The sequence below is a fragment of the Camellia sinensis genome, chromosome 2 (genome assembly GCF_055761805.1).
Source record: "Camellia sinensis isolate YWXY chromosome 2, ASM5576180v1, whole genome shotgun sequence".
Classification (NCBI taxonomy): domain Eukaryota; kingdom Viridiplantae; phylum Streptophyta; class Magnoliopsida; order Ericales; family Theaceae; genus Camellia; species Camellia sinensis.
In genome coordinates, this window is record NC_138962.1 from 129502112 (window position 1) to 129528654 (window position 26543).

General features: G+C 35.0%; 1 protein-coding gene and 1 non-coding gene across 2 annotated transcripts in view; one reads left to right on the forward strand and one right to left on the reverse strand.

Moving 5' to 3' along the window:
- Positions 1 to 2256: 2256 nt before the first annotated feature.
- Positions 2257 to 26543, forward strand: part of LOC114285230 (tripeptidyl-peptidase 2-like) — a 29418-nt gene continuing 5131 nt past the window's right edge. The window contains exons 1-8 of the mRNA XM_082913032.1: positions 2257 to 2650; positions 3105 to 3118; positions 3231 to 3292; positions 3386 to 3466; positions 3556 to 3629; positions 18792 to 18901; positions 18999 to 19079; positions 22341 to 22412. Coding sequence (XP_082769158.1) covers positions 2257 to 2650; positions 3105 to 3118; positions 3231 to 3292; positions 3386 to 3466; positions 3556 to 3629; positions 18792 to 18901; positions 18999 to 19079; positions 22341 to 22412 — 888 coding nt within the window. The remainder of the gene's footprint in view (positions 2651 to 3104; positions 3119 to 3230; positions 3293 to 3385; positions 3467 to 3555; positions 3630 to 18791; positions 18902 to 18998; positions 19080 to 22340; positions 22413 to 26543) is intronic.
- Positions 13531 to 17155, reverse strand: LOC114300978 (uncharacterized). Its single transcript, XR_014361623.1, has 2 exons — positions 16757 to 17155; positions 13531 to 13844 (listed from the first exon to the last, which is right to left on the reverse strand). It is a non-coding gene; the product is annotated as an uncharacterized LOC114300978 (transcript).

The window sequence follows — 26543 nt, forward strand, 5'->3', positions numbered from 1 at the left end:
TTTATTAATTTTAAGTTATTACTACTCCACATCACTTAAGTAATAATAATTTTTACAGCCAAATTAACGTTTATCTTTCTTATGTAATTATTATTATTATAGATAATTATCTATTCATTACGTAAAAATTATGTGTTCCTAAAAAAAATTATATAACATTATTTAAAAATTTTAACTTATCATAAATTTCTTAACCCCTAATTTCTGAAACCATAACCCTTATTTCTGATTTCACAATTTAAAACCGTTAATTGAAAAATGATTTCACATTCATCAATTCAAAACCCTAATTCAAAACCAAAACCCTCATTTCTGATTTCACATTCAATAGAAAACCATAACCCTCATTTTCTTATTTCAAACATAATATTTAAATTTTGCTAAAGAGATGCAACATTCAACAGATTTCACATTCAACAGATGTCACATTGAACAGAAATCTGATTTCACATTCAACAGATTTCACAATTATAAACAGATTTAAGATAAATATAAACCATTCAACATTCACATTCAACAGATTTCTAAACAGATTTTACAAATATAAACCCTAACCCTAACCCTAACCCTAATTTAAAATTTAAGATTTCACATTGAACAGATTATCTATAATTAAAATTCAACAAATTATCTATAATTAAACACATTCAACAAATTCAACAACAAATTATCTATAGCAAAAGATTTCACATTCAACAGATTATCTATAATTAAAATTTAACAAATTATCTATAATTAAACAAATTCAACAAATTATCTATAATTAAAATTCAACACATTCAACATTCACATTCAACAAATTATCTATACTTAAAATTTCACAAATATAAACCGTAACCCTAATTTATTATTTCTGATTTCACAACATTTTATTCACGAATATAAACCATAACCCTAACCCCACATTCATGAATCCTAACCCTAATTTATTCACAAATATAAACCCTAACCCTAATTTATTCACATTTTCACAAACACAAATATATTCACAAATATAAACTCTAATCCTAATTTATTCACAGTAAAGTAGATGATAGAAGCCATACCAACGAGAGAGAGACAATACTGAATCAGAGGGAGCTCGAGAGAGAGAGAGAGAGAGAGAGAGCAGGGAGCTCTAGAGAGAGAGAGAGAGCAGGTAGCTCGAGAGAGAGAGAACAGAGTGAGAGGAGTAAAGAGCGAGAGAGAGACAGCAGAGGGAGAGAGAAGAAAGCGTGAATGCAAAACACGGGACTGGGGGGTTAAATATAAGTTCTAAAATCGTGGTTGTGAACCACGATTTCACTTAAAGAAAAAAAATTGCCCTAAAATCGTGGTTACAAATAGCGAGTTCATAATTTTGATAAACTCGTGGTTATGAACAGCGAGTTCGGAAGAAATCTATTTTTTGATGAACTTGTGGTTTCAAAAAGCGAGTTCAGCACAAAAATTTTTTGGGATGAAATCGTGTTTGTAAAAAGCGAGTTCAAAGGAAAAAAAATTTAATTAAACTCGCGTTTCGTAACCGCGAGTTCTTAATCAAACTCGTTTTTCGTAACAGCGAGTTTCAAATTTGACAGGTTTCGTGCGACAGGGGTGGAAAACTGTTGAACTCGCGATTGTGAACCGTGAGTTAGCTCATTTTGGGAATTCTTTCAAAACTAGGCTTAGTTTGAGAATTCCTTTATTATTTTGGCTTATTTAGGGAAATGCCCCGGTATATTTAGCTTTTGTTGTGAATCTTAAAAAAAAAAAATAAAATTTGTTAACATTAAATATATTAAAAACAAAAAAAAGATCGAAAGTATATTTAATTTTTGTTGTGAACCTTTAAAAAAAAAAAAATTTTGTTAACATTAAATATAAAAAATAAAAATAAAATAAAAATGAGAATTAAAGTGGGCGGGGAAAAATCTAAATTCATTAAGAAATAGAGAGGATGGTACTCACGAGGAATGAGGAATGAGAAAAATTTATTATAGAAAAATGGGGATGAAAATTAATATTAACCACATTGCCATCTCTATTTAAATCCTGGCCATTGGGCCGGCCTCACTGTCGGAATCCACCGCCACCACGTAGCTGAAGTTATCGAAACGCCTCTAAAGCGGAATTTAGGCCAAGTTTGGAAAGACTAAATAAGTATATTTTTTAATTTTTTTTATATTATGTGTAAAAAAAATAAAAAGAAAATATTAATTGATATGATTCCAAAAAAAGATAAAAAGTGGAAATAAATATACTTTTTTTTAAGTTACCCGAACTTAGCCTGAAGAAATGCCAACAAGCCCTTCGCTTTTATTGAAAGGGGCGTGTTGGGCAAGACAATCGTTTCCTCCGCCGTTTCTCTCTCCTGCCCTAATCCTTGATCCCCAAAAGCTACTGCGAAGTAGCAGCAGCAGCAGCAATAATAGAGAGAGAAACTTTGGAGAGAGAAAGTGTAGCAGGGTTAGGGCAATGCCTTGTTCTTCATCTGTGAATTCTACTGAAGACAATGGGGCTTTGTGTAATTTCAAGCTAAACGAGTCCACCTTCCTAGCTTCTCTCATGCCGAAGAAAGAGATTAAGGCCGATCGGTTCATCGAAGCTCACCCGGACTTCGATGGCCGTGGTGTTGTCATTGCTATCTTTGGTACGGCCTTTCAATTCTCAGCTTTCTGCTCTGATCAGTGTTTGTTTCCCGAGAAAAAACTGAAATAGAAACGTTTAATAGTTTCGATTTTTTATCTTCGAGTGTTTTGACTGAATTTATTTCGTCCATTTTCTCTGCTCTGATTTGTGTACCAAAAAATTTGAACAAGTTATTCAATTTTATGCATTCAAGATTATTTTCTTTCCCTCTCAGACTCAGTTCACAGATTAAAACTCATGTCACTTATGTTATTCTGGTTTCCCTCTCAGCTCAGGCTGTCCTAGCTTCAAATCATAAAGTTGAAGTTATGATTTGATATATTCCCCCAAAAAATATGTCTAAATAATAAACGTACATATATTTTTTGGTCATTCTGGCAATGACATTTTTGCAATTATGAATCATGGTGATGAGCTTTTTGATTTCCAATGAATAAATATAAATAGGCTGCATCATTCTGTATGTAGTTTCTGTGTAAATTTTATTTGTACAGCATTATCCCAAAATGTTTGATATGTTTGGTGTGTGTGCGCGTGTGTGAATGCCTATGTTTTTTCTTTGGATGCTGAAGTCAAAGATCATTGCTGTAATTTGAGCTCATCTGTTTTTATGCTACTAGATATATGAATGGGATGAGCTTCTATATTGTATTGCTAATGCTAAAAGCTTTGAAATCAATTTGTAAAGTGAATCAAAGTGGGCTATACTGCTCAACTGGTTTATTGATCTATTTTTTGTATTATATCTATGTGGTAAAAACGCCTATTTTTCCAGATTCTGGTGTGGACACCCCGCAGCTGCTGGATTGCAAGTTACCTCAGATGGGAAGCCAAAAATTCTAGATGTCATTGATTGGTACCTTTTTTTGGATAATTTCAAGAAACATGCTAATCAATATTTTTCTTTGAAATAGCTCTAACTAGAGGAATTTTTTTTCCTTTAAGCACTGGGAGTGGTGATATTGATACTTCAAATGTCGTGAAGGCTGATGCAGATGGTTGTTTATGCGGAGCTTCAGGTAAGTTACTTTGAATATTTTGTAGCACAATGATATTAAAGCATGGATGTTTGCTTGAAGCTTGTCAACATGGTTTATTTTTTCCTAATTACTAGTTGACCCTTCACGAAGGAATGTGGAGGGTTGATATTAGTAAGGATATCAATCAATTAAACTTACAAAATAAAATTTTTAGTTGGTAATCTTCTTGTATATTGTCTTGTATCAATTGGGATAACTAAGTTGCGTTCATGTTCTTTTTTTGGCTTCTAAATGACACTCCTTAATTTTTTGTAATCATCTCTGCTTTGGACTTTTATGCTTTCATGTTGATTTTCCTTATTATTTATTTAAGGAAAATGTTTGAGACCCACAAAAATCTCCCACAATTTGACCTACAATGATGTGGTATGATAGACGTCAACTTTTGATTTGTTACATACCCAATGATAAAAGACTCAATTCTCTTACCACATCATTGTGGTGAATTTGTGGGTCTCTAGCATTGCTCTTTATTTAAATGGTGTGTAATAGTGAGAATTTTGCAAATTGTTGAACGTCCTTAGGGCATGGTAGAAAGTGTCATTTCAAATGTGTCATTTCAACCTAGATCTGACACTTTTCCCTTTGGTATAGTGCATGTAGGGCTGAACTTAGGTACAAAATAATCATCAGTATTTTTGCACATCGTTCAAAGACCAACAATAATTGAAGCAAGAAGTCAATCCAGCAATCACCTAAAGTATGAAAATAAAAGAAGGAAAATGTTAAGCCTTGGTGAACATTATAAAATGTATTGAAATGTATGAAAAGGGTATATAATAAGTGAAAGTGCTTTGGGATGTGTAAAAATACCTTGAGATTCTGACTTTTTCAAGGCATTTTCCTCCCCCTTGACAGTCTAAAGTCACTAGCATGACCTATAAAAGAAATGCTAATGCAAACTGAAATTATTTGGGCTTTACGCCTTGCTAAGTTTTTGGGGCAATTGAAACTAAAAATAGGGATACTGATGGTTGTGGGTGGAGCCACGGTGTTAGGAAGTTGGATGACACAATGATGTGGAATGACTTTTGGAAACTTGCAATATAGCGGTCTACAATTAGGTTTCAATTTTGAAAGTTTGCAGGTTTAGGACCTAGATTAGTTGACGGAAGCTTGCAGGTTTTAGAGATTAAAGATAGGTGGAAATTCACTTTGTTTTGAAGTGATTGGTTAATGGCTTTCAGAAATTTTAATGCTGGAAGCACCAAAAGAACCACTTAATTAAGATTTTTGCTGTTAAATTGCAGGCCAATACGTAGAGAAAGGATTAACATGAAGCCAAATTATGTAGTTTCCACTTGGAAAAAAAAAAAAAATATATATATATATATAGTTTCAACTCTTGTGAATAGACTGATTACATACATATTTATGAGCTATTGGATTTGTTCTAATTCTACTGCGACCAAGACTACCAAATAGATAACTTTGTTTCTTTGAGCTCCAAACTACCCTAAATCTTGTATAGACCACACGTGAGATCGAAAGACATAAACTTGGCCCATAGTATGACCTATGACCCAAACTATAGTGCATTTGTAGCCAAGGAAGCATGGATACAGGTATGGGTATGATACGATATGGCGATACGTCAAATCTAAAAAAGTAGGATACGGCTACGACGGATGTACGTTCGTAATTTTTTTTTTTTAAATTTTAATAATGTAATATGCATGAAATAAAACCTAAGATAAATTAATAAATAGATAAATAGAGGGATTCGTATTAAGCCAAGAGTTTTCAAACATTCATAAAACATCCAAAACTAAAACTAAAAGTAAAAGTAAATTAAACATTCATCCTTACATGTCAACACCAAAAGCAAATTAAATTAAATTAATTACTAACATTAAATTTAAAAATTTAATTTAAATTTAATGGCTTCTACCTTAAGAGAATTTTTCATCATATCACCAAGAAGCGTGAGAGAGAAGAGTGATAGGGACAGACAAAAAACGAGAGCAAGAGAGAGAGAGGAGAACGAGAGACAGAGAGAGCAGCGAGAGAGACAGAGAGAGAAAATGAGAGAGAGAGAAACCTGTTCTTGTTGTCGCTGTGGTCGATTGAGCTGAAGAAACCAGAGATTTTTGCTTCACCGCTTCTTTGATTTGTGGATTTGAGGTTAGGATTTCTCTTCTTCTCTATGTTTTTTTGATTTTGGTTCTTGTGTATGTGTATTTGAAGGATGTGATTTGTTTTATTTTCAATTTTACTTCTTTATTTATGGTTTGACCCACAAAAAAGTTATGAAAATTACGTTTTTTGCCCCATGTATCCCAAAAGTATTCGGAATGTATCTCCCACGTATCTATGCGTATCCGAAATTCACAAAAAGTAAAAAGTTGGGATTTTTTTTGCCGTATCCAATACGTATCGCGTATTGGACGCCTATCTGTATCTGATACTCGTACATGACTTATTTTGGAGTATTTGTGCTTCATAGTTTACAACAAATCTTAAAATTACCATGCTACTCTTCATTACTCAATTCTGATAAAACATAAATAAATTTTTCTGGCAGCATATTAACTTGTATAAAACTTAGGGTTGGTTTGGGAAAAAGCTATTTTAATAACTTTTTTGGCTTTTTGACTAAAATATGTGGTGAAAAAAATTGTTATGTCTATGATATTTTTTGGCTTTTTAAGAAAAAAAGTGCAAAAAATAGAGAGGTAAGGGAATCTTTTTGACTTTTTTGTATAGTTCTTTGGCTATTTAGCTTTTTTGGTATTTTTTTTTGGCTTTTTGGCTATTTTATTAACTTCCCAAACTTGCCCTTAAAATTGAGTCTCATATTGACATTAAAACTAATTGCATAAGGTCCCATGCTAGGAAGCATAGATACGGATACGAGATATGGATAAAGATACGTTGATATGGCAAAACTTAAAAAAAGTAGGATACGAGTACGGCGATGATATGTTTGTAAAATAATTTTTAGTAATGTAGTATGTATAAAATAAAACATAATGCAAGAGTACATTCATAAAATATTCAGTGCTAAATTCCTTAATATCAATTTTATATTCATCAAAGAGTAATCAATTAATAACCAGGCATATTGACAAAGAATTAACAACAAACAATAACAGAGGATTCGAACGAATATTCAAGGAAATTTAAAAAACAAGAATAAGCTAACAAAATTAAGCAATGATAACAATAGCACTAAGTTATAACAGTTTCGTTTTGTAGCTCGAATTTATTTTGGCTCTTGTGGCTCGACTGCCCAAAACGATGTTGTTTTGGGCAGTGTTTTTTTTTTTGTTTGTTTGTTTGTTTGTTTTTCCTTTTCTCTTTGCAGATGAAGAGGAAGAAGAGGAAAAAGAACAAGAAGGAGGAGGAGGAGAGAAGAGGGAGCTGTGTGAGAGAGAGAGCATATCATCATCATCAACAAAATATCATCAACAACAACAACAAACAGAATAGAGAGAGATAGATCTATACACATCATCATCAACACAGAGAGAGAGAGAGAGAGATCTACATACACACACACACACACAGAGACCTACATAGATCTGTGTATCTGTGTATACACAGATCTGTTGATGATGGCGCCGGTGATGGCAGTGATGGTTCCTCTCTCTCGCCTCTTCTCTCTTCTCCTTCTTTTCTTCTCCTCCTCTCTTCCTCTTTTCTCCTTCTCTCTCTCTTTTTTGTCTCTTTGTATTCGAAAAGCAAGAAAAAGAAGAAAAAACAAGAAAAAACAAGAAAAAAAAGAAACCCAAAACGACGTCGTTTTGGGTTTCGAGCCAATTCGAGCTAGTGAATTTCGAGCTACCAAGGATTATTCAAGTTATAATATCAAAAATTTAAAAATAAAATAAAACAATAATAGAAAGAAGTTAAAAAATAGAAACAAATGTGATTTTTTTAACACGAGTGAGCAGCCCTTGTAGCAAAGCTAACAAAGTGGAAAATGGGCTATCACAAGGGATTGAATAATGACAATACAAGTCCTATAGAATATGGAAGAGACATAAAATAAGAACAAAAATTGAAAAAAAAAATAGATACTTTTTTGGTGTATTAAAATATAAAATATAAAAAATTGGATACTTATTTGGCATACCTCTCACGTATCGTGTTGTATCCCTCAAGTATCCTTCGTGTATCCCTCTTGTATACTAAGGCCTCGTTTGGGAATAGGCTATTTTAGTAACTTTTTGGTTTTTTAGCTAAAATATGAGGTAAAAAAATTAGTATGTTTGGGATGACTTTTTGATTTTTTACGAAAAGATGTGCAAAAAGTAGAGAGAAGAGAATCTTTGACTCTTTTTGTATTGAATTTTTGATTTTTTAATGACTTTTTGACTTTTAGGTCAAAATATGATGTTGCCAAACGAGACCTAAATTAAAAAAATAAATCTGATACTTATTTGCCGTAAGCCATATCGTATGTGTATCCGTATTCGATAAGTATCCGATACTCGTACGAAACTTTTTTTGGAGTATCCGTGCTTCCTAGGTCCTAAAGCCCTGTTTGGTAGAGTTGTGTGAAAGTGCTTATAGCTTATACCTTAACAACTTATAGTTTATAATTATGAACATAAGCTGATTTCTGACTTATAAATTAAGCATCTCCTGCCCCACTCAGAGAATAAGTTGATTTCTGACTTACAAAAAGCTATAAGCTATAAGTTATAAGCTAAACCAAACACATCAAAATAGCTTAAATTAAGCTGAAAGCTGAAATAAGCAGCTTTTAAGCTGCAGCAAACAGGCACTAAGTGGGCTTCCACTTGGAATTCCTGATTGGCCCCTTTTCCAGTTATCTTGCTTTACATCAGATTGATGATGACCAATGTGCAAGGACAGTCTACAACATGAGCTACACATTGTGGGTAGGTGTGTGTGTAGAGTTAGTCCGTTGTTGACCTCTGGGAAGATAGTGGGCACTTCAATGGCCTGAGATCACCATAGGTGAAGAGGAGGCCAAGGCAAGCTTGGAGAGGGAGAGTTTGGTAGTGATAGACCTTGAACACTAGTGTGTAAGTGTGTATTCAAGTGTAATGTGAGTATGAGTGTCTGGGTGTAACACTTGTGTATTGTGAATCTGTGTTGTGATTGTTGTCGTCGTGTTGCGTGTTTGCCTACTGCATATATGATATGTTATATAGGCTCCTGGAGTATTGGAGCTCAAGCAACCTTTGGACAGGTGGCTTTTTTTTCCCAACTCTGCTAGAAGTTGATATAAAGCTCTGTTGCTGTCTGTGGTTTGATGGTAGGCAGTGGAGCAACATATCATGGCAAGCGGGAGTACGACATATCATACATACATTAGACGGTATGAGTGTGAGATCACTATTGCCTTTTCTCCAAGCCTGATCAAGATGGAGTTGACTGAGTAAGAAGACAACCATCTTGGCGATCCCATGACCTTAGCTGCCAGCCCAAGGTCCTCTGATGACTCTGATGATTCCAAGCGGTGATGCTTGGGTCCTGCTCCCAACCCAGATAACCAAGTAGGTGAATGGGCTAGGGGTCTATCTTAATGTTTACGACGGCCAAGAGCTCGCTCTTATCAATCTGAGTCCAATGCATCTAAGTAGTCTGAGGGCCTAATTATATTGTTGTTGGACTTGGAGCGAAGTATGAAGAACTATAGGCGGGCCATGGGACTGCTTGTTGTAGGACTCTTTATACTTGGGTTTGTGTGCATGCTCTCGCTTAGGTTAAACACGCTCTTATCAATTCAAGTCCAATGTATGCAAGTAGGTCTCCAAGGGCCTGATTATATTGTTGTTGGATTTGGAGCGAGATATGAAGAAGGATCATGGGCCTGTAGGGGTTGTAGGGCTCTTCATACTTGGGCTTGTGTGCATGCTCCCTCTTAGGCTAAGCATGTAGTCTTGGTTTTGCATAGTGCCTTAGTGGTCTGCCATGCAGGTGGGTATTGGTGACATGGCGCCCGTAGGACTCGCCATGTATTAGGCACATGATATGCCAGCGTGGTGCTTTGTCGGTTGCCATGCAGGCGGGGCTTTGATGATGTGACATTTGTAGGGCTTGTCACATATTAGGCTTGATACAAGTATGTACACACATTCACATTACTTTCTCTTCTTATCTGAAGAGGTGGATCTGTTATGCATTCATCTTAATACATTGGGTGAATTACACTGACCTCCTTTGAGGTTTATGACAATTGCAAATACCTACCCTTAGGTTTTTAAAATAACAATTACCTCCCTTAAGTTGCCCTATGTTAGGACAGTGATGGTTTTATTTGTTGGTTTACTATTTTACCCTTAGTTTATGCTAGGGTTATTCTTCTTATTCTCTCTTGTAGTAGTAATGTATGATGATGTGATTTGATCATTTCTTGTTGTGTCTACCAATAATTGACCAATGCTATACACATTATTCACATGTATTTATTTTTTTCTTTTTATTGTCTCTTATAAATACAATTTTTTTATTATTTATATTTTATATTTTTTATTTGAAGTTGTATAAAAAAAGAAGAAAAGAAGTTCAATGCATAGATACTTTAACAATACATGATATCATGATTTTATAAAACTCATAAAACTAGTTAATTTTCTTTCACCAGACCATAGAAAAAAGTTAATGATCAAAAGATAAAAAAATTGATATCAAGACTTTGAAGCTCACACAACTCTCTTTGTTAAAAAACTCACTTATATATATATGTAGATAGATGAATATTTAATTATTCTTTTAGGTTGTGCATAACACAAATTTTATGGTAGTAGAAAACAAATACAAATGTTAACTCAATATGAAACTATCTCATGCATTATAGAGTTAATCATACCTAATGGAAATGGCTAGGTGATTTAGGTGTTTAATTTTACTCAATACCAATGCACGCATGTCCATCTTATTAAATTCAATAAATACGTCATAGTCAATTAAATAGGGGACTATTTTTTTATAGAAATTTTAGTGACTACTTTGAAAAAGAACACGAGTTATGAATTTCAATGTTGAAATTCAAAATATTCCCTAATTAAGTTTATTATTTGATTCACGTATTAAAAAATTAGTTTTTGGAACTATATGAAAAAAAGTGTTATTTTTTTTAAAGAAAAGTTTTTTGTGTTCAGGGAAAAAAAATAATTTCTGTTGTGTTTATAAAATACAAAAATAGGTTTGACCTTCTTTGAAAAACGCTAATTTGTGTAGTATCATTAAATTTGAAGCGATGTTGGAGGACTTGTATTTTTTAGGGTAAATTATACTTACCTTCCTTGAGATTTGGGAAAAATACAGTTAGCCCTATACTTTTGGGATAATTACAATGACCTCCCTTTTAGTAAGGCTAAAGTGATCGAAACTAATGCAGATGATAGGTAGACACTGAAATAAATAAAGATAAATATGCATTTTAGTAGAAACAAATATGACAACATCATTTTTTCATTCATACAGCTAATAAATTACTGATGAAAAAAAAACCTAATTGTTATATGAATAAAAAACTCAAGGGAGATTAGTTTAATTATGTTGAAAGTGTGAAACTAACTGTATTTTCTCCAATTATCAAGGGAGGTGAGTGTTATTTACCTTATATGTTAGTGTGAAAAGATTTGTATCTTTTATTGAATTTGATGAAGGGTAAAGTGGAGATTTTAAAATAAATTTATGCTTACCTCATCAATTTCCATCCTGTTTATCAACAAAGGAGTCACAACAGGGAGTAGGACCTCCTTTGGAAAGGGGTTTCTGAAGCACCCGCACAGTTTGGACCCTGTCCGACTCCACGAGTATGCAATGTGAAGCTGGTGAGAGTCCAAATATGGGAAATCCATAGAAAATCCACTAATCACAAGAAATGCCAAATATGGACTGCATCACTAGACTCAGAGTAGCCACCTAATCTTTTGGGGAAGCTAGGAAACCCTGACTCGTGCCAAAGGCCAATGTCCGTCACAACCAAAGTGTCTTGGTTTGGGAGCTTAGGTATGAGGGGGGAAGTTCATGAATTGGGCAATTTTGCTCACCTGATTAAAGATCGGCCTCTACCAAAATATGAGAATTATTAATGCAATATGATCATATAACCTAATTATTAATGCTATCTTTACTATGTGGAGCAAACAAGTGTAGACCAAATCACCTACTTTGGAATGTTCTAATCTCTCGCCATTTGAAAAGGTTTTAAAAGCAGAGATCTCATAATAGACGAGATAACTGACTTGCAAAGAGATTGGAACCATCCCAACTTAGGCAATGAGGCCTCCATACAATGAGAACTCATAGAGATATAACACATAAGCACATAGTCTCATGTAGTATGCTAGACATAATAAAAAACAATCACACAAGATGCAGAGATGAAAGAGGCTCATTTAGTACTCCTCCATGCTATGCCATGAACGTAAAGAGTTAGAAATCGATGCATGATCTTAGATATTTGGGCTGAATGGTATGCACGGAATGAAGAAAAGGAGACTCAGCGAGTACTCTAGCCAAGTGCAACAATACACAACCGATTAGAAATATGTATGATCCTATATGCAAAAAGACCTATAAAATACAAAATTCACACAAATGAATCCTATGAGCCCGGACACTATCGATATGGCATATGAAACATCAAGAAATACACACCACACAACTATCAAGATACAATGATTTGAGCTCAGATGCATGGTTCTAACCTAAACATGTGAATGCCATGGTGGTTGAATAATAATAAAATTAAAGCAGAATAAAAGAGGAGAGTAAGGGTAGGGAGAAAAGAAACCCATTCCAATGCACACGACATGCATAACAATTATCATTACTTAAAATAAATACTCCGGTGAGGATAAGGAGGTGTCCTAAACCTCTTACACATGGACTACCCAATTCTGTGATAACGTGTTTTGAGAGGGTAGGTCCAACTTATCATCTTTGAGGAAACTGTGTTTGGGTTTCTACATCATCAATAATTCATAAAGAAGGCTCTAGCGAAGATAGAGAGATTCTCACCCTCTAACGCATGAAAAGGGGTATAAACTATGAAGCATGGGTATTTCGAAAATGTTGCTGTACTCGTACCGGGTGCTTGTTGAGTATTGGTATTCGCATCGATAGGGCTTTATGCATATCGGGTACTCAAAATACGCACTACTTGATGGGTACATCGGTAGTACACCAAGCTATGGGACATTGGTGGGAATACGTTTAATTTATTAGAGAATTCTTGTTTACTTGAAATTACAAATCCTTTACTTGATGTGCCATAGATGAAAGATGTATTATTCAATGATGAAGTTGATGGAAGTGAAAACTAAAGCTTTAAGTTTTTAAATTTTGCTTAGCTTGCTTTTAGAATGAAATTTTGTTTTATAATTTCTCCGATTTAATGGCATTAAAATAGCTTATAGACTTTGCTTTGGTATTGGTATTGGTATTGGTATTGGTATTGGTATTGTTGAACTATGATTTCTCTTTTGGTTTTGTAATTTCTCCTTTTAGTTTTGGTATTGAACTTTGATTTGTAGATTAGATCTCAAACTATAAATTATAAAAAATAAAAAATTTATTGATGTACCCTAGCCATACCTGTGTTTTATTTTTTTTAGGTTTTGCCGTATCGGCGTTCCTATATCATGTCCGTACCAGTATTTGTACCCGCACCCATGCTTCATAGGGTATAAACTACCCAAATTCATGAAATAATAATGAGAGGGGAGATTTAATTGATTCTCGCTGAGGAAACCCTGTCTAGGCTTCTATATGAATGAAAATCAACCAAAATAACAAAAGGGGGAGGGGGGAGGGGGGAGATTCTAATGAGAAGAGAGGTGTCATGACCCCAACCTGTCCTTATGGATTAGAGTCATAACTGGCCAGTAATCGCGAGATTACCTGCGGCCTTAGTCAAAAATCAAAACGTATTTAATAATAAGGGGCCAAATTGCGGAAGAAAATTTTCTAAAATTGTCCGTTGAGCTGTGCATACATGGCTTAACCAAACATTCTTACATTCACATAATAACTCACACCATACGTATATTCACATTAAGTATGCCATAGGATTATTTAAAACCAGTGTCAACAAAAGTTCAAATTATACACCAGGTTAGTCAAGGTTGGTCATACATGACCACAGAAGGTTCAAAGAGCAGTAAAGCAAAAGCAAGGCCTCTTGTGTGAGGCGACTCTGGTTAATCTCTCAAAACATGGTTTCTCATCGCTCACTGGGGCTGGGCTGCACATCCCGCTGTTCACCTACATACATAAATATAAACAGTGAGGTAATGCCCAGTGAATAATACCAGAGTAAAGAGGTTAATGAATGAGATTCGTTCATGAATAGGTCATACTTATAATTTAAACAGTTGCACTGTTATTCCCATTCATATCAGATTTATAGACCATAACGAGCAAAACGACCTCGGGTCTAGCACATCGTATTCATGTACAAAACGACCTCAGGTCCATCGCACACGAAACGACCTTGGGTCCATCTATACAAAACAGTCTCAGGTCCAATACTCATTCATAGACCAATTTCAGGTCTAATGGATAATGGATCCATGTATCAATATCCATCGGTCCTTCATGTCATAATACTAAACGACCTTGGGTCCAACATTCTCATATTCATAACTATGCGTCGCTTCCGTATTTATACTCAAAATGACCTTCGGTCTAATCAATTCTTTATTTAAAACGACCTCTGGTCCAATCAATTTTTTATTCAGAACGACCTTTGGTCTATTCATCAATCATACAAAACGGCCTGCGGCCCAATTTATGTATAAGATGACTTTTAGTCTATCTTGTTAAACATTCCAAATGGCCTTAGGCCCCATCTATGTCCTTGTCAAATATGCCAAACGGCCTTAGGCCCATTTTCCATTTTCATGACATTCATTTTACAGATTCTTTCACGAAACGGGCGGATAGAATACGCATTCATAAGTTTAGAAATTACTACGTAGACAACATTTAGGAAATAATGCATATACAAAAATATATTTACTAGGATATTACTCACGGTGATCCGGTGCTTGATTCGCCCTTGCGTCGACCCTACATAATTCATAACACATTGGGTCATAATTCAATTCATTCCGTTCTTTAAGTCGTATTATGTTCTTAGGCTTCTTTCATGCTCTTTGATTAATTTGGAATGTCCAATGCATGCCTAAGAATGCTTAGAAGTGAAAAAGAACGGAAAACAAAATATAAAATGCCTTTACAAAATTTCTGAAACAGGGTCCTCCGCTCGAACGCAGCTTTGGTCGGTCAAGTGGACCCTTTTGGTCTGCAAAGCTTCTGGTTTGTAATTTATGCTTGAGCGAGGTTTTTGACACTCGAGCGAGGAGTCACGCAAGGCAGGGTACGCTCGAGCGTAGATTCGTCCGCTCGAGCCACCGTGTTATCTCTGCAAAACTTCTGGGAGCTACAATTTCACGCTCGAACGAGGCTTTCCTCGCTTGAGCGGACAAGCTGAATTCTGGGTTTTCCAGAATTCTGTCTGAAGTTCTAACTTGATGTTCAAAGGTCCAAAGCTTGCAAGTTGATGCCAAAACATGGAAAACCATTATAGGACATGAGAATATGGAAATTTAAAACCAATTACTCAAAATCATGAACCTTTGTCCCAAATTCAAGCTTAAATCACAAGGTTGAAACTATGCATGAGATGAATTGTACTCTTTTCTTTTCAAATTTTCCCAAAACTCTTATGCATGAGATGAAAAGTAGTAAGACTATAAAAATCACCAAAAATGTCAATTATAGCTTCATGCATGAGGATATTTCCATGAAATTCAAGCTCAACTTGGTGATTCATGCATGCATGTACACAATTCAACTCAATTTTTCCATTTCAAAGAGATTCATAGGGCTTGTTTGGTTTGTTTTTGGGAAAGTTGTTTTTGAAAAATTTTTTGGGGAGAGAGTTTAGAAATTTTTTTAGTTTGTTTGGTTGTATATTTTGGGAGAGTTGTTTTTTTGGGAGTTTGGGATGATTTGATATTTTGGGAGAATTTGAGTAGATGTGTGTGAGAAAAAAAGTGATTGAGAAGGAGAGAGGAGAGAGAAAAAGTGATTGATTGATGTGTAAGAGAGAGAGAGTGTTTTTGAAAATTTTTTGAGAAAAACTCAAACCAAACAATTTTTTAGAAATTTTTTTTCTAAAACTCATCTCCCAAATGTAAACCAAACATACCCATACTTTCTTTGTACAATTACATTCACATGAACTCAAGAATTAGGTGAATTCAACTTCTACATATTCTTATTACAAGAATCAAGGTTAACAATCATACCTATAGCTTGAATCTAAGTGTATTCTAGCTCAATTTTCCAATTCTCCTTCAATTCTCCAAGCTTTGAGTCTAAGTCTTCAATTTTGTGTTCTCTCTCTCTCTCTAATTGTCTCTCCCCCTCTATATTCTTCTTGGCTGATTTGAGCTCAAGGAAGATGAGTTTCATCTCATGTCTCCATATATATATAGTGGTGATTAGCTTATAACACAAATCTTGGATTAAGTCTCCTAATCATACATAAGATAATTACTCATTTAATTTAATCTAATTATTCTGATCCGAATAAATTTCTTATTAAATTTTATCATAGGCTCTAAAATTTTGCTAATTACGATGGTACAATAAATTTTGGTTTCTGACGTCTCTACGGCCCCTAATTTAAATTTTATAACAGAAAATCAAACAGATCTTTCTTCGGTGAACAGATAGAATTTCACAAACGCATATAATCATATAATTAACATTCAAAATCATATCAAGCTCATAATTATAAGCATGGTTAAGATTAATTAGCATAACACAGACCAAAAGGTTCTCCTCCTACTCATGAAGATGAGTTTAACTACTCAAATTCATGTAAAAGAGGTTCAAAAGGGGAGATCTGGTCCCTTCTTATAGAAGAAACCATGTCTGGGCTTCTAACCCATAATAAAATCAGAAAAAAACAATTTAGACTTGGCCGAAGTCAATATACAGGGCTCTACCAACTACAAAAAAGGGAGAGAAGAGAAAATTCAACTAAGTTATCAACAACTCGACAATAATGATCTAAGTGATCTCAAGAGAACTCCAGCAATAATAAAAAAAAAGTAGCGGGGATAGAATCTTGCGAGAAAGCCATGGATGGAAGTAGGGATTACCTCTAAGCTAGTGAAGATAGAGCTCAAGTTGGTCACAAACTCCAATTCGAGCTCCCTCTGGCCAGCAAAGATCTCTAGCTCCAACTCTCCAAGCAAAGGGATGATGAAGATAGTCCAAGTGTATGAATATCAATGTCCAAATCTCACCAACTCTCACTCTAATTGATTAATTAATTACCTAATTAACTAATTTAATTAGAGAATAGAATTAGGAGTTTAGAACTAGGAATTGTGAAATAGAAAATTAGAGCCAGCCCCCAATTCTCTAAAATGAGGGGTTTAAATAGGCTTGGGGAGCTTGGAATATGCCATTTGATCCCTAAGGATTCGGATGACATATTCCGAGATGCTAGGGACACCTCATGAAAGCCTGTTTGGTTGATGTCAATAGCTTTCGTCGGAGAAGACTTGTTCAAGCGTCCATTTGTTGTCCGTCGTTTTCCTTCCAAAATTTGTTTGGCGGGACAAAAACGATTTGGGCATGCTCACTCGAACATAACTTGTTCGGACGTGCTCGCCCATCTCAAAGTTGTCCATCTCGCTATCAAAAAATTGTTCGGCTGTGCAAGTCTTGTCCGGCCAAAATTCGTAGAAGGTTTCCCTTATCTTATCATTCATTATAGCTTTTCAAGTTCTCTTTTCTGAAAAATAGATCAATCATTTTGGAAAACACAACGCCAAGAATGACCAAAATGAATGAAAAGGTATCACATGCCTTAAAAACATCTTGAAAATATGTTTTGAAGATCTGAAAAACTCTTTGGCCAAAACGGGTATAGAAAGGTTTGTCTTGCTTCATCCCTGGCTTGTTGCTTGGAGCGGTCTCTGTTTTCATCATCGAGAGCTCTTCACGGAGCGCCCAAGTCTTAAGGCCGGTCAAAAATAGGGTGTCTACAGGGAAGAATCTGAAACACTATTCCAAAGTAGAGCAGATGTCATTGTCGTTTCAAAAGCTTGGAGGAGGTATCTACAATTGTCATAACCTCAGGGGAGGTAAGTGAAATTTACCCTAATACAATTGGTTTCGTAGTAATTTAATCCATAAAATTTTCTTTCTTAAATAAGTGAGTCATGCACCATGCATATGCCATCTCTACATTGTAGATCGTATGTACTAATGCATTCATATAATTCCTGCAAGTTGACCATAATGGATGATTTTGGCCGATGTCATGGAACGTATGCAATTTTTTTTCGGGGTAAATTTGGAGGGGAAAGGAGGGAGTTGATCTTTTGACCTCCTAGTGAGGTTCATGAGTTCTGGCCACTGACCAACCCTAGCGAGGTACAAATTTTGTATTGTATGTGCTAAAGAATGTGTTAGACACCTAAAGGGTATGGTATGAACAGTCTACTGCCTTTGTAAAATAAGCAGAGGACAATTAAATGGCCAATATTCAATCTGACTCTGCTTTTTTTTGCCTGACTATTTTCTGTATTTCTTGTTTATCTTGGAAATGAATGAAATTTTTTAAAACATTCTGATCAAAATCATGGTGATCCAGTGAGTCTAATTTTTGCACTAAAGTTCTGCTGGACAAGCTTCATCAAACTGTCAAATCTTTTTCCTGATACACTTAGAATGTTCATGGGTGAATGGTGAATGCCAATGACCCAATCTCATTCTTGCTGCTAAAGAATGTTGACAAGGCCTTGTTAAATGGGCCCAACCTCATTACAGGGGCTATGTTTGTATTTACAATTTTAGCACAATGCTTCTTGTAGCACATGGAAGAAACATTCTATGTTTTCCCTGTATATTCTGTCCTTTTCTGTTAACCTATCCTTTTTCCTTGGACTTATGTCATATGCCTGCTATTCTTTTTATTTTTTCTAAAATCCTAGGAGAAAGGGTGATTTCAAGATAATATCACATTACTTATATCTATCTCTAGTTTAAAATTTGGCTGCTTCTGAATTTATTTATTCATTTATTTATCAGTTTTTGAATAATTTTATTTGGCCAGGTACCTCGTTTGTAGTTTTGGATCTATTTAGGTATCTGTTTAATGCAAGCATTAAACATTGAATGTAGGGGCATCTCTGGTTGTAAATTCGTCATGGAAGAACCCTTCTGGGGAATGGCATGTGGGGTGTAAGTTGGTGTATGAGCTTTTTACAGACACGTTGACTTCTCGTTTGAAGGTAATCCTTATGTTAGTTTATGATCAGTAGATATTTTGCATTAAATTTGCACTAAAATTTTGTGGACAATGCTTCGTTTTTAATATTTCTTGGACAGAAAGAACGAAAGAAAAAGTGGGATGAGAAGCATCAGGAAGCCATAGCTGAAGCTGTAAAGTGTCTTGATGAATTTGACAAGGTTGCTTCTTTTTATTTTATTGGGCACAAGTCTTTCTATATGAAATGCCTGAAAACCTCAGTCATATTTTACTAACATGCAATAAATCACGTAAAAGAATTGGCTTCAGGTTTTCGTGCACGAGCTTTATTTGCATCCAATTGTTTTGTAAAGTCATACACTTTGGTATAATTTGAGTCTTATTTTATGTTTATGTAGTTTAGTTGGCTGCTAGCATATTCTTGTTTGTGTTGGTCAAGTTTTGATCTTAGAAGAATTTTGGTAATTTTTAGATTTGCTGGTTGGAGAATGGGTTTATGGGACGTGTTGCAGTGCAAGTTGTATTTAGGGTCTTATATATGATTTTTATTAGTTTTAGAATTATAGTAACATTATAACATAGCATTTCTGTTCAAGAGAGAGTTGGATTTTGAGAATGTGGGATTTTTTTTTTTTTAAATGTGTGTGATGTCTTACGCAGACTTTTGTTAGGGGGTGATTCTTAAGGAATTCTAGTTGGAATTTCTAGCTTATTGTTCTTGATGAAACCAAAATTAGAGAATGGATATCATTAGAGAGTGAAAGTCCCAAATTGGGATTTTAGAGCACTAAGCTTTGAATTTACAACCTTAAAATATGTCATAAACTGACTCCTAAAGGCAAACTAAGCCTTCTAAACACATATCCACCACTCTAAATCGTGTTACATCAGTTTCTTCTTATTCGACAATTGTCATTTGTGTTTTATTGTTCACAGCTCTAGAATAGCTTCAATTTCAGCACCAAAAACCTACTAGATGAAATCTAAATTAAGTCTATCTCCTTTCTACACCCATTGGCCCCCAATTCCCTGCCACAATATTTTACAAGGTGGTTGTCCAGAATCTTTAATCAGTCAATCTTTATAATCCGGCAACCAAACAATTAGGAAACCATGCCCAGTTGTTACCCATCTAGCAACCCAGGAAGCATCCTCTATCTTATGGAACTCCAATCCTAAAAGCTTCACTAGCCCTAATGCCGCCACAACCCAACTGTGGGCAGCATTATCTTCACCCTATGCTACATCAATAAATAAATACATCGAGGCATGTAATGGCCTGACCCTAATTCATGAAACTGAATGAATAGTGGCGCTCCATGAAATGCTTCTTGTATATCTGCATTCTGCACCATTTTTGAACAAAACTATCAGTGGGTACTCCATGAAATGCTTCTAGTATATCTGCTCCATTTTTGAACAAAACTATCTATCTTTGTATTTCCCCATTCTCGTTGATATGCAGTTTGTAACCCTTTTATAAATTCTCTCTAATTTAATAATGATGCACGAGTGATGCAGTACGCAGTAGAAGAAAGAGAGGGAAATACTGGAAGAAGAGGGCCACAAGCCTTAACACAAGGCCACAACCTAGAACACCCTCAATTCATTAATTCCAAGCTAAGATTACTATGCAAATACCTAATATTTATAGGCTAGAGAACCTAATCAAAATAGGAAACTAAATCATAATCTAGACTCCTAATAAAACTCAATCAAGTTGGGAAACTAAATCCTAAAATAAAAGGAAGCAAATATTAACAAAGCTCCTAACCAAAATAAGACTCTTAATTAAACTAAAATTAAATAAGAAAATAAAAAAAATAAAAAAATAATAAATACTAAAGACAAATTTCCATGCATGCATGTTCTACGTCATTCTCCCTAATTGAGAAAAAGAACTCATTCTCGAGTTCTCCGTTAAGTATTGAACTCATCCACCCCAAAGAATCAAATACTTTGAATATGGGACTTGCTTTGTTGTCTTCCTATGCCAACTACTTTTGGCACCCAGTGTGTTGACTAGATCCACTAAACTCTAAATACACAAGATTTCTTCAATACCAATCAAATCAATTTATGATGATCAAGTAGTTAGTGGAGAATCAGTAGGATCTGACCAGTTGAGTTCATTTGTAGGTTCAAGAGGCTCTTCTTTCGATAGGGTATTATATGTGTGGGAACAACTTCTTGGATTTCCAAATTCTCGGCTGGGTCAACAGGTTCCACGTGGTCCTTACTAGCACACTGAGGAGGTTTAGAAGTATTTTCTAAAACAAAATTTATCCAAAAGATGATTTTGTCTTATCCAAAGTTGATCGTGTCTGTGCCAAGGAGGCCTTAAGTCCTTGTACAGTTTGATGCAAGGCATCAAATTTTGAGTAAATCTTTTCGTTGGTGAACATGGTTAATGGGGTAAAAGGATTTTTTTATATTTTATTTTAATGGGTACGTGAGTGTGGCTGTGTTGTTTTGCAGGTTGTGAGGATGATTAGGGCTGAAATTTAGTGAGGTTGTTGGCCTGTTTTAATGTGGATTCCGGGTCAAGCTTCACTTAATATGAATTGTGGGCTGAGAGGGCTGGCCTGGTTATTGTGTGACTTTGGACTGGTCTGGCTTCTATGGTATTCTAGTGTGCTGGGTTTCGGCCAAATATATGGTTTGCTAAGACTTGGGTTTGAGGTTTTGGGTTGTGGGTTGAAGGGTTGGGTAACAGGTTAAACAATTACCATTTTGGTTGTCTTCTCAAAAGATTGAAGTTGGTGATCGATGAGATGGTGAGTGACGGCGAGGGTTGATCAAGACGACAACGATGTCTACATACGAGTGAATCTCAACTAGATAGCTTGATTGGTCGGCAATTGAGAGAGGGAATGTGGGTCATCTTCCTCAAGGTGCTCGATCGAGCCCTAGGGTTTGGTAACATGCAAGGCTATAAGGGAACACTTTTGGGAACTTTGACGAGGGTATGAGGATACTTCGACGAGTGGTTGTTGACGGCAAAGTGGCTTGTAGTTGTCAATGGCAACAATTAGTGATAGAATTTTTTATTTTTATTTTTGTTTATTCATTTATTTTTGGGTTCGATCAACTAGGACGTTTCAAGAAGAAGGCAACCTAGCCGATTAAACAAAAAGACAGATCAAAGTTGAGTTTTGGTACCAAAATGATGCAGTATGTAGTAGAAGAGAGAGGGAAATAGAAAGATATGAAAGCAGAAGGGGAAGGAGAGGGACACAACCCTAACACAAGGCCATAGCCTAGAGCACTCTCAATTCATTAATTCCAAGCTAAAGATTACAATGCAAATACCTACCTTGTATCTAGGTTGTCATTGTCCATGAAATTTTTGTTTATCTTAATTCCTCAGGACCTATCTTGCTATGACTGTTGTCTGTTCTTGTGCTGTACATTCTGAGTTTGTACTCCTTTAATTTATTTCTGCAACATCTCTTTCACAGTTTGATGAAGACAAGGGAAAAGGTTGTTCCACGGCTTGCACAAAAAGTGTGTTTGAACGCTTAGAAGAAGAGGTATTTGATGAAAACTAAAGTAACCTTCCTGATTGTAATACAAATGTCTCTGTGCATGCAATTGTGTCTGGACATGTGTGCTTGTGTTGTTGTGCAGACACTGGAAGAGTTCCTGTTTCAACTGTTGTAATTTGCTTGTTGATAGGGCGGTTGATTACTTGGTTTTCTACATGGCTTTTTATGTTTTCACCTGCTAAAAATTGTGTGATGTCTTCTTCTTGTTGATTGTTGTCCTCTCAGAGCCGCACTTGGAGGATCTTTCATGCTAAGTTTTGGGTTTATCATTTCTTAGCTGTCTGAGTATATTTATCTAGTAATTCACTTGTTTAAATAAGAGATGCATAGTTTGAGTTACCTTTTAGAATACCAAATAGAAAAAAGAAATGTATTGTCACGACCCCGAACCCGCCCCCATAGGTTAGGATCATAACCAGCCTGTAATCATGAGATTGCCTACAGTCTTAGACTAAAATCAAGTCATATTTAATAATAGCGAGCCAGAAGCGGAAGCAGAATAATAGATTTTGTCCAATGAGCTGTGCATATATGGCATAACAAAAACTTTTCACTTATGTAATAACTCAAACCCAATAGAACATAAAAGATTATACATGTCTAGTAGCATTTAGAAACTAGCAAACCAAAAACCAAGGTTTATATATAGGCCTAGTCTTACATGACCATCGAAAGTAAGCAAAAGAAAATCAAAACAAAAGCGTCGTGCGTGAGGCAACCTTGACTGACTCCAAAATCTCGGTAACCTTCACAATCTCACTAAGGTTGGGGTTAGACATTCCGCTGCTCACTTACATATAAATACGGAGTGATTTAAAGCTCAATAAATAATACCAGAGTAAAGAGGCTAATAAATGAGATTCGTATATAAATAAATTATACTTATAATTGAAATATTTGAACTACTATTCTCATTCATAGTACATCAAAATCCATAAACTATACTTGTAGATCAATATCAAATCAAATGACCTCGGGTGTAGTGCATCATATCTATATACAAAACGACCTCAGGTCCATTATATGCAAAACAACCTCGGGTCCGTCTATACAAAACGACTTCGGGTCCAATACTTATTCATACACCGTCCTCAAGTCTAATGGATCCATATATAAATGATCACCGCTCCTTCATATCATAATACCAAACGACCTCGGGTCCAACATTCTTATATTCATATTTATCTGCATATTCATATTCATGATCATGATCATATCCGTAGTTATATTCAAAACGACCTTTGGTCCAATCAATTCCTTATTCAAAACGACCTTTGGTTCATTTAACAATCATACAAAACGACCTTCAATCCAATTCATATATAAGATGACATTTAGTCTTATCTTGTTAAACATTCCAAATGGCCTTAGGCCTAATCCGTATCCTTGTCAAATATACCAAACGGCCTTAGTCCCATTTCATATTTTTGATCAAACATACCAAATGGCTTTGGGCCTATTTTGTTTTCATACATCAGTTACTTTACAGATTCTATTACGAATCAAACAGATAGAATAATCATTCATAGTATAAATTCATAAGTTCAGAAACTTACCACATAGGTAACATTTAGAAAATAATACATATACAAAAATATTTTTACTAAGATATTACTCACAGTGTTCAAATGCTTGATTTGTCATTGCAATTAAACTTACATAATTCACAACACATTAGGTCATAATACAATTCAATTTGTTCTTTAGTTTGCTTAATTTCTTAGGCTTCTTTCGTGTTCTTTAATTCATTTGGAATGCTCAACGTATGCCTAAGAATGCTCAGAAATGAAGGAGAACATCAATTGCAACATAAAACAACTTTTCAAAATTTCCTGAAATAGGACACTTTGCTCGAGCGACCCCTTGGTCTGCAAAAGTATTGGATGCTTCATTTTTATGCTCGAGCTCAATTTTGGTCGCTCGAGCCAATGCTAAAAAATGTGAGTGGTCACTCGAGCAGTACTTTTGTTGCTCGAGCCAACCTTTCAATATCTGCAAAAGTATTGGTTGCTTGCATTATATGCTCGAGCGGTAACTTCTTCGCTCGAGTGGTGAAGTCGAATTTTAGAATTTCCAGAATTTTTTTGAGCTTCAAACACACATTCAAGGGTCCAAATTTATGCATGATTCACGCAAATATGCAAGAACATTCTCAATTATATATATATTTGGAGCTAATTTTAACCCATGATTCAAAATTTCATAAATTCAACCAAATTCAAACTTTGAACTACATGTAAGCAACGCATGTTTTTATATCTTGCATATGTAAGCTTCAAGACTTAAAATTAGAGTTCAATACATGATAATTTGTGTCAATCAACCCTCAATTTAACATGATTAACATACTTTATGCTCAAATATGCAAAAATCATGCAAACTCTTACATGCATGCATCTATTAACTTCAAATTCAACATTGTCAACTTAATTCTTGTTCTTAGTCATATATTATGTTTGGATTCACATTGTTATGAACTTAAACTTATGAATTAGAGCTCAATCACTTACTTAGAGCCTTCAATTCCTTCAATTCTAGTTAATTCTTGAATCTAGCTCTTGAATTTCCCAAGCTTGAGTTCAATTCTTCAAGAACAGCTCCCTCTCTCTCTAATTCTCACTTTTCTCTCTCTATGGTGTATAAATTCAGCCAAGTAATGAAAATGAGCTCAATGTCTTGAGCCTAAGCACTAATTATATATATAGTGGTGATTAGCTTAAGCTAATTAACTAAGGATTAGTCTAATTAACCAAGGCTCAATTAATTAATATAATCTAATTATTTTGATCTGAATCGTTTTTTTAATCAAACTTCACCATATGCTTTAAAAATCATGCTAATCACAATGGTATAATCAATTTTGGTTTCTGTCGCCTTTACGACTCTCAATTTCAAATTATAACCAATAGTAGAACAGATTTCTCTACGGTGAACAGATATAAATTCAAAAACTTATTTAATCACACAACTAACACCCATAAATCATATTAAGCACATAATCACAAGTATAGTTAAGATTAGCATTATAACACAGAATGGGGTCATCACATGTATGTTCCCCGTGACAAACATCACCTTTGTCAGTGGCAAAAGAATGTCTCGCATGCCTCATTTCCTTCCCTAACGTTGTCCCAAAATTGACCCCCCCCAAAAAAAAATGTATGTTCAACCAATTCACTTATTTGCTGAAAGCGGAATCACAAATCTTGTTCTCTCTTCTCAATGTTTTAGTTTAGTTTTTGATTTTGTACAGCAGAGCTCAACTTGAAGCTGAGGTTTTTGTTTGTTGCATCAGCACATATTTGGAGGACTTACTTTTTTATGCTATCATGACTGCTCACATGGAATTAGTCATAGTTTAGTTTTCAAAGAGATAGTAGATGAACATATATATTACCTATCCCATCTACGAGTTCAACACTGTCAGAAGTCAAAATTAAAAACTGTAAATGTGTTGCATATTTCAATCACAATCTTAAGTAGGACTTCAATCACTTGTTCCCACATCGCTTGAGTACTAAAGTAATGTTAAGGATATAAGTGTGAGGACACACTCACCTCAATAACTAGTTTTTGGGATTGAGTTCTACCCAAGACCGTGTAACATGATATTAGAGCCGGAGTACTCAAGGATGGGTAAAGTGTGTGTCCTTGGCCTGCATACTTTAGGTGCGCTTTTGAGTGAGCATGCTGAGAGTGAGGGAGGGTGTGAAGTGAAGTCCAACTTCGCCTGAGTCCTAAACTAATGTTAAGCATATAAGCGTGAGGCCACCCTCACCTCAATGGGTAGCTTTTGGGATTGAGTTTTACCCAAGACCATGTAACAATTACAACACTAGAGGTTTTACATGAACCACCTTGGTCAGCTATACCTTTTGTTAATACCCTGCTATTAGTATCCTATATTTCTATCGGCTTACATGTTAAGCCCTAAATAGAAAATCAGATGAAATACTGCATACTTTGAAGTGGAACTTTCAACAGTTATATTGTGATCTAGAAGAAATCATAGTAGATTTAAAAATGCAAATTTATAGCATATTTAAAATTTGAATCCTTGATATTTTTTCCTTTTAAAATGCAAATGCTTGCAATTTCCTTGGAGAGAATGACATG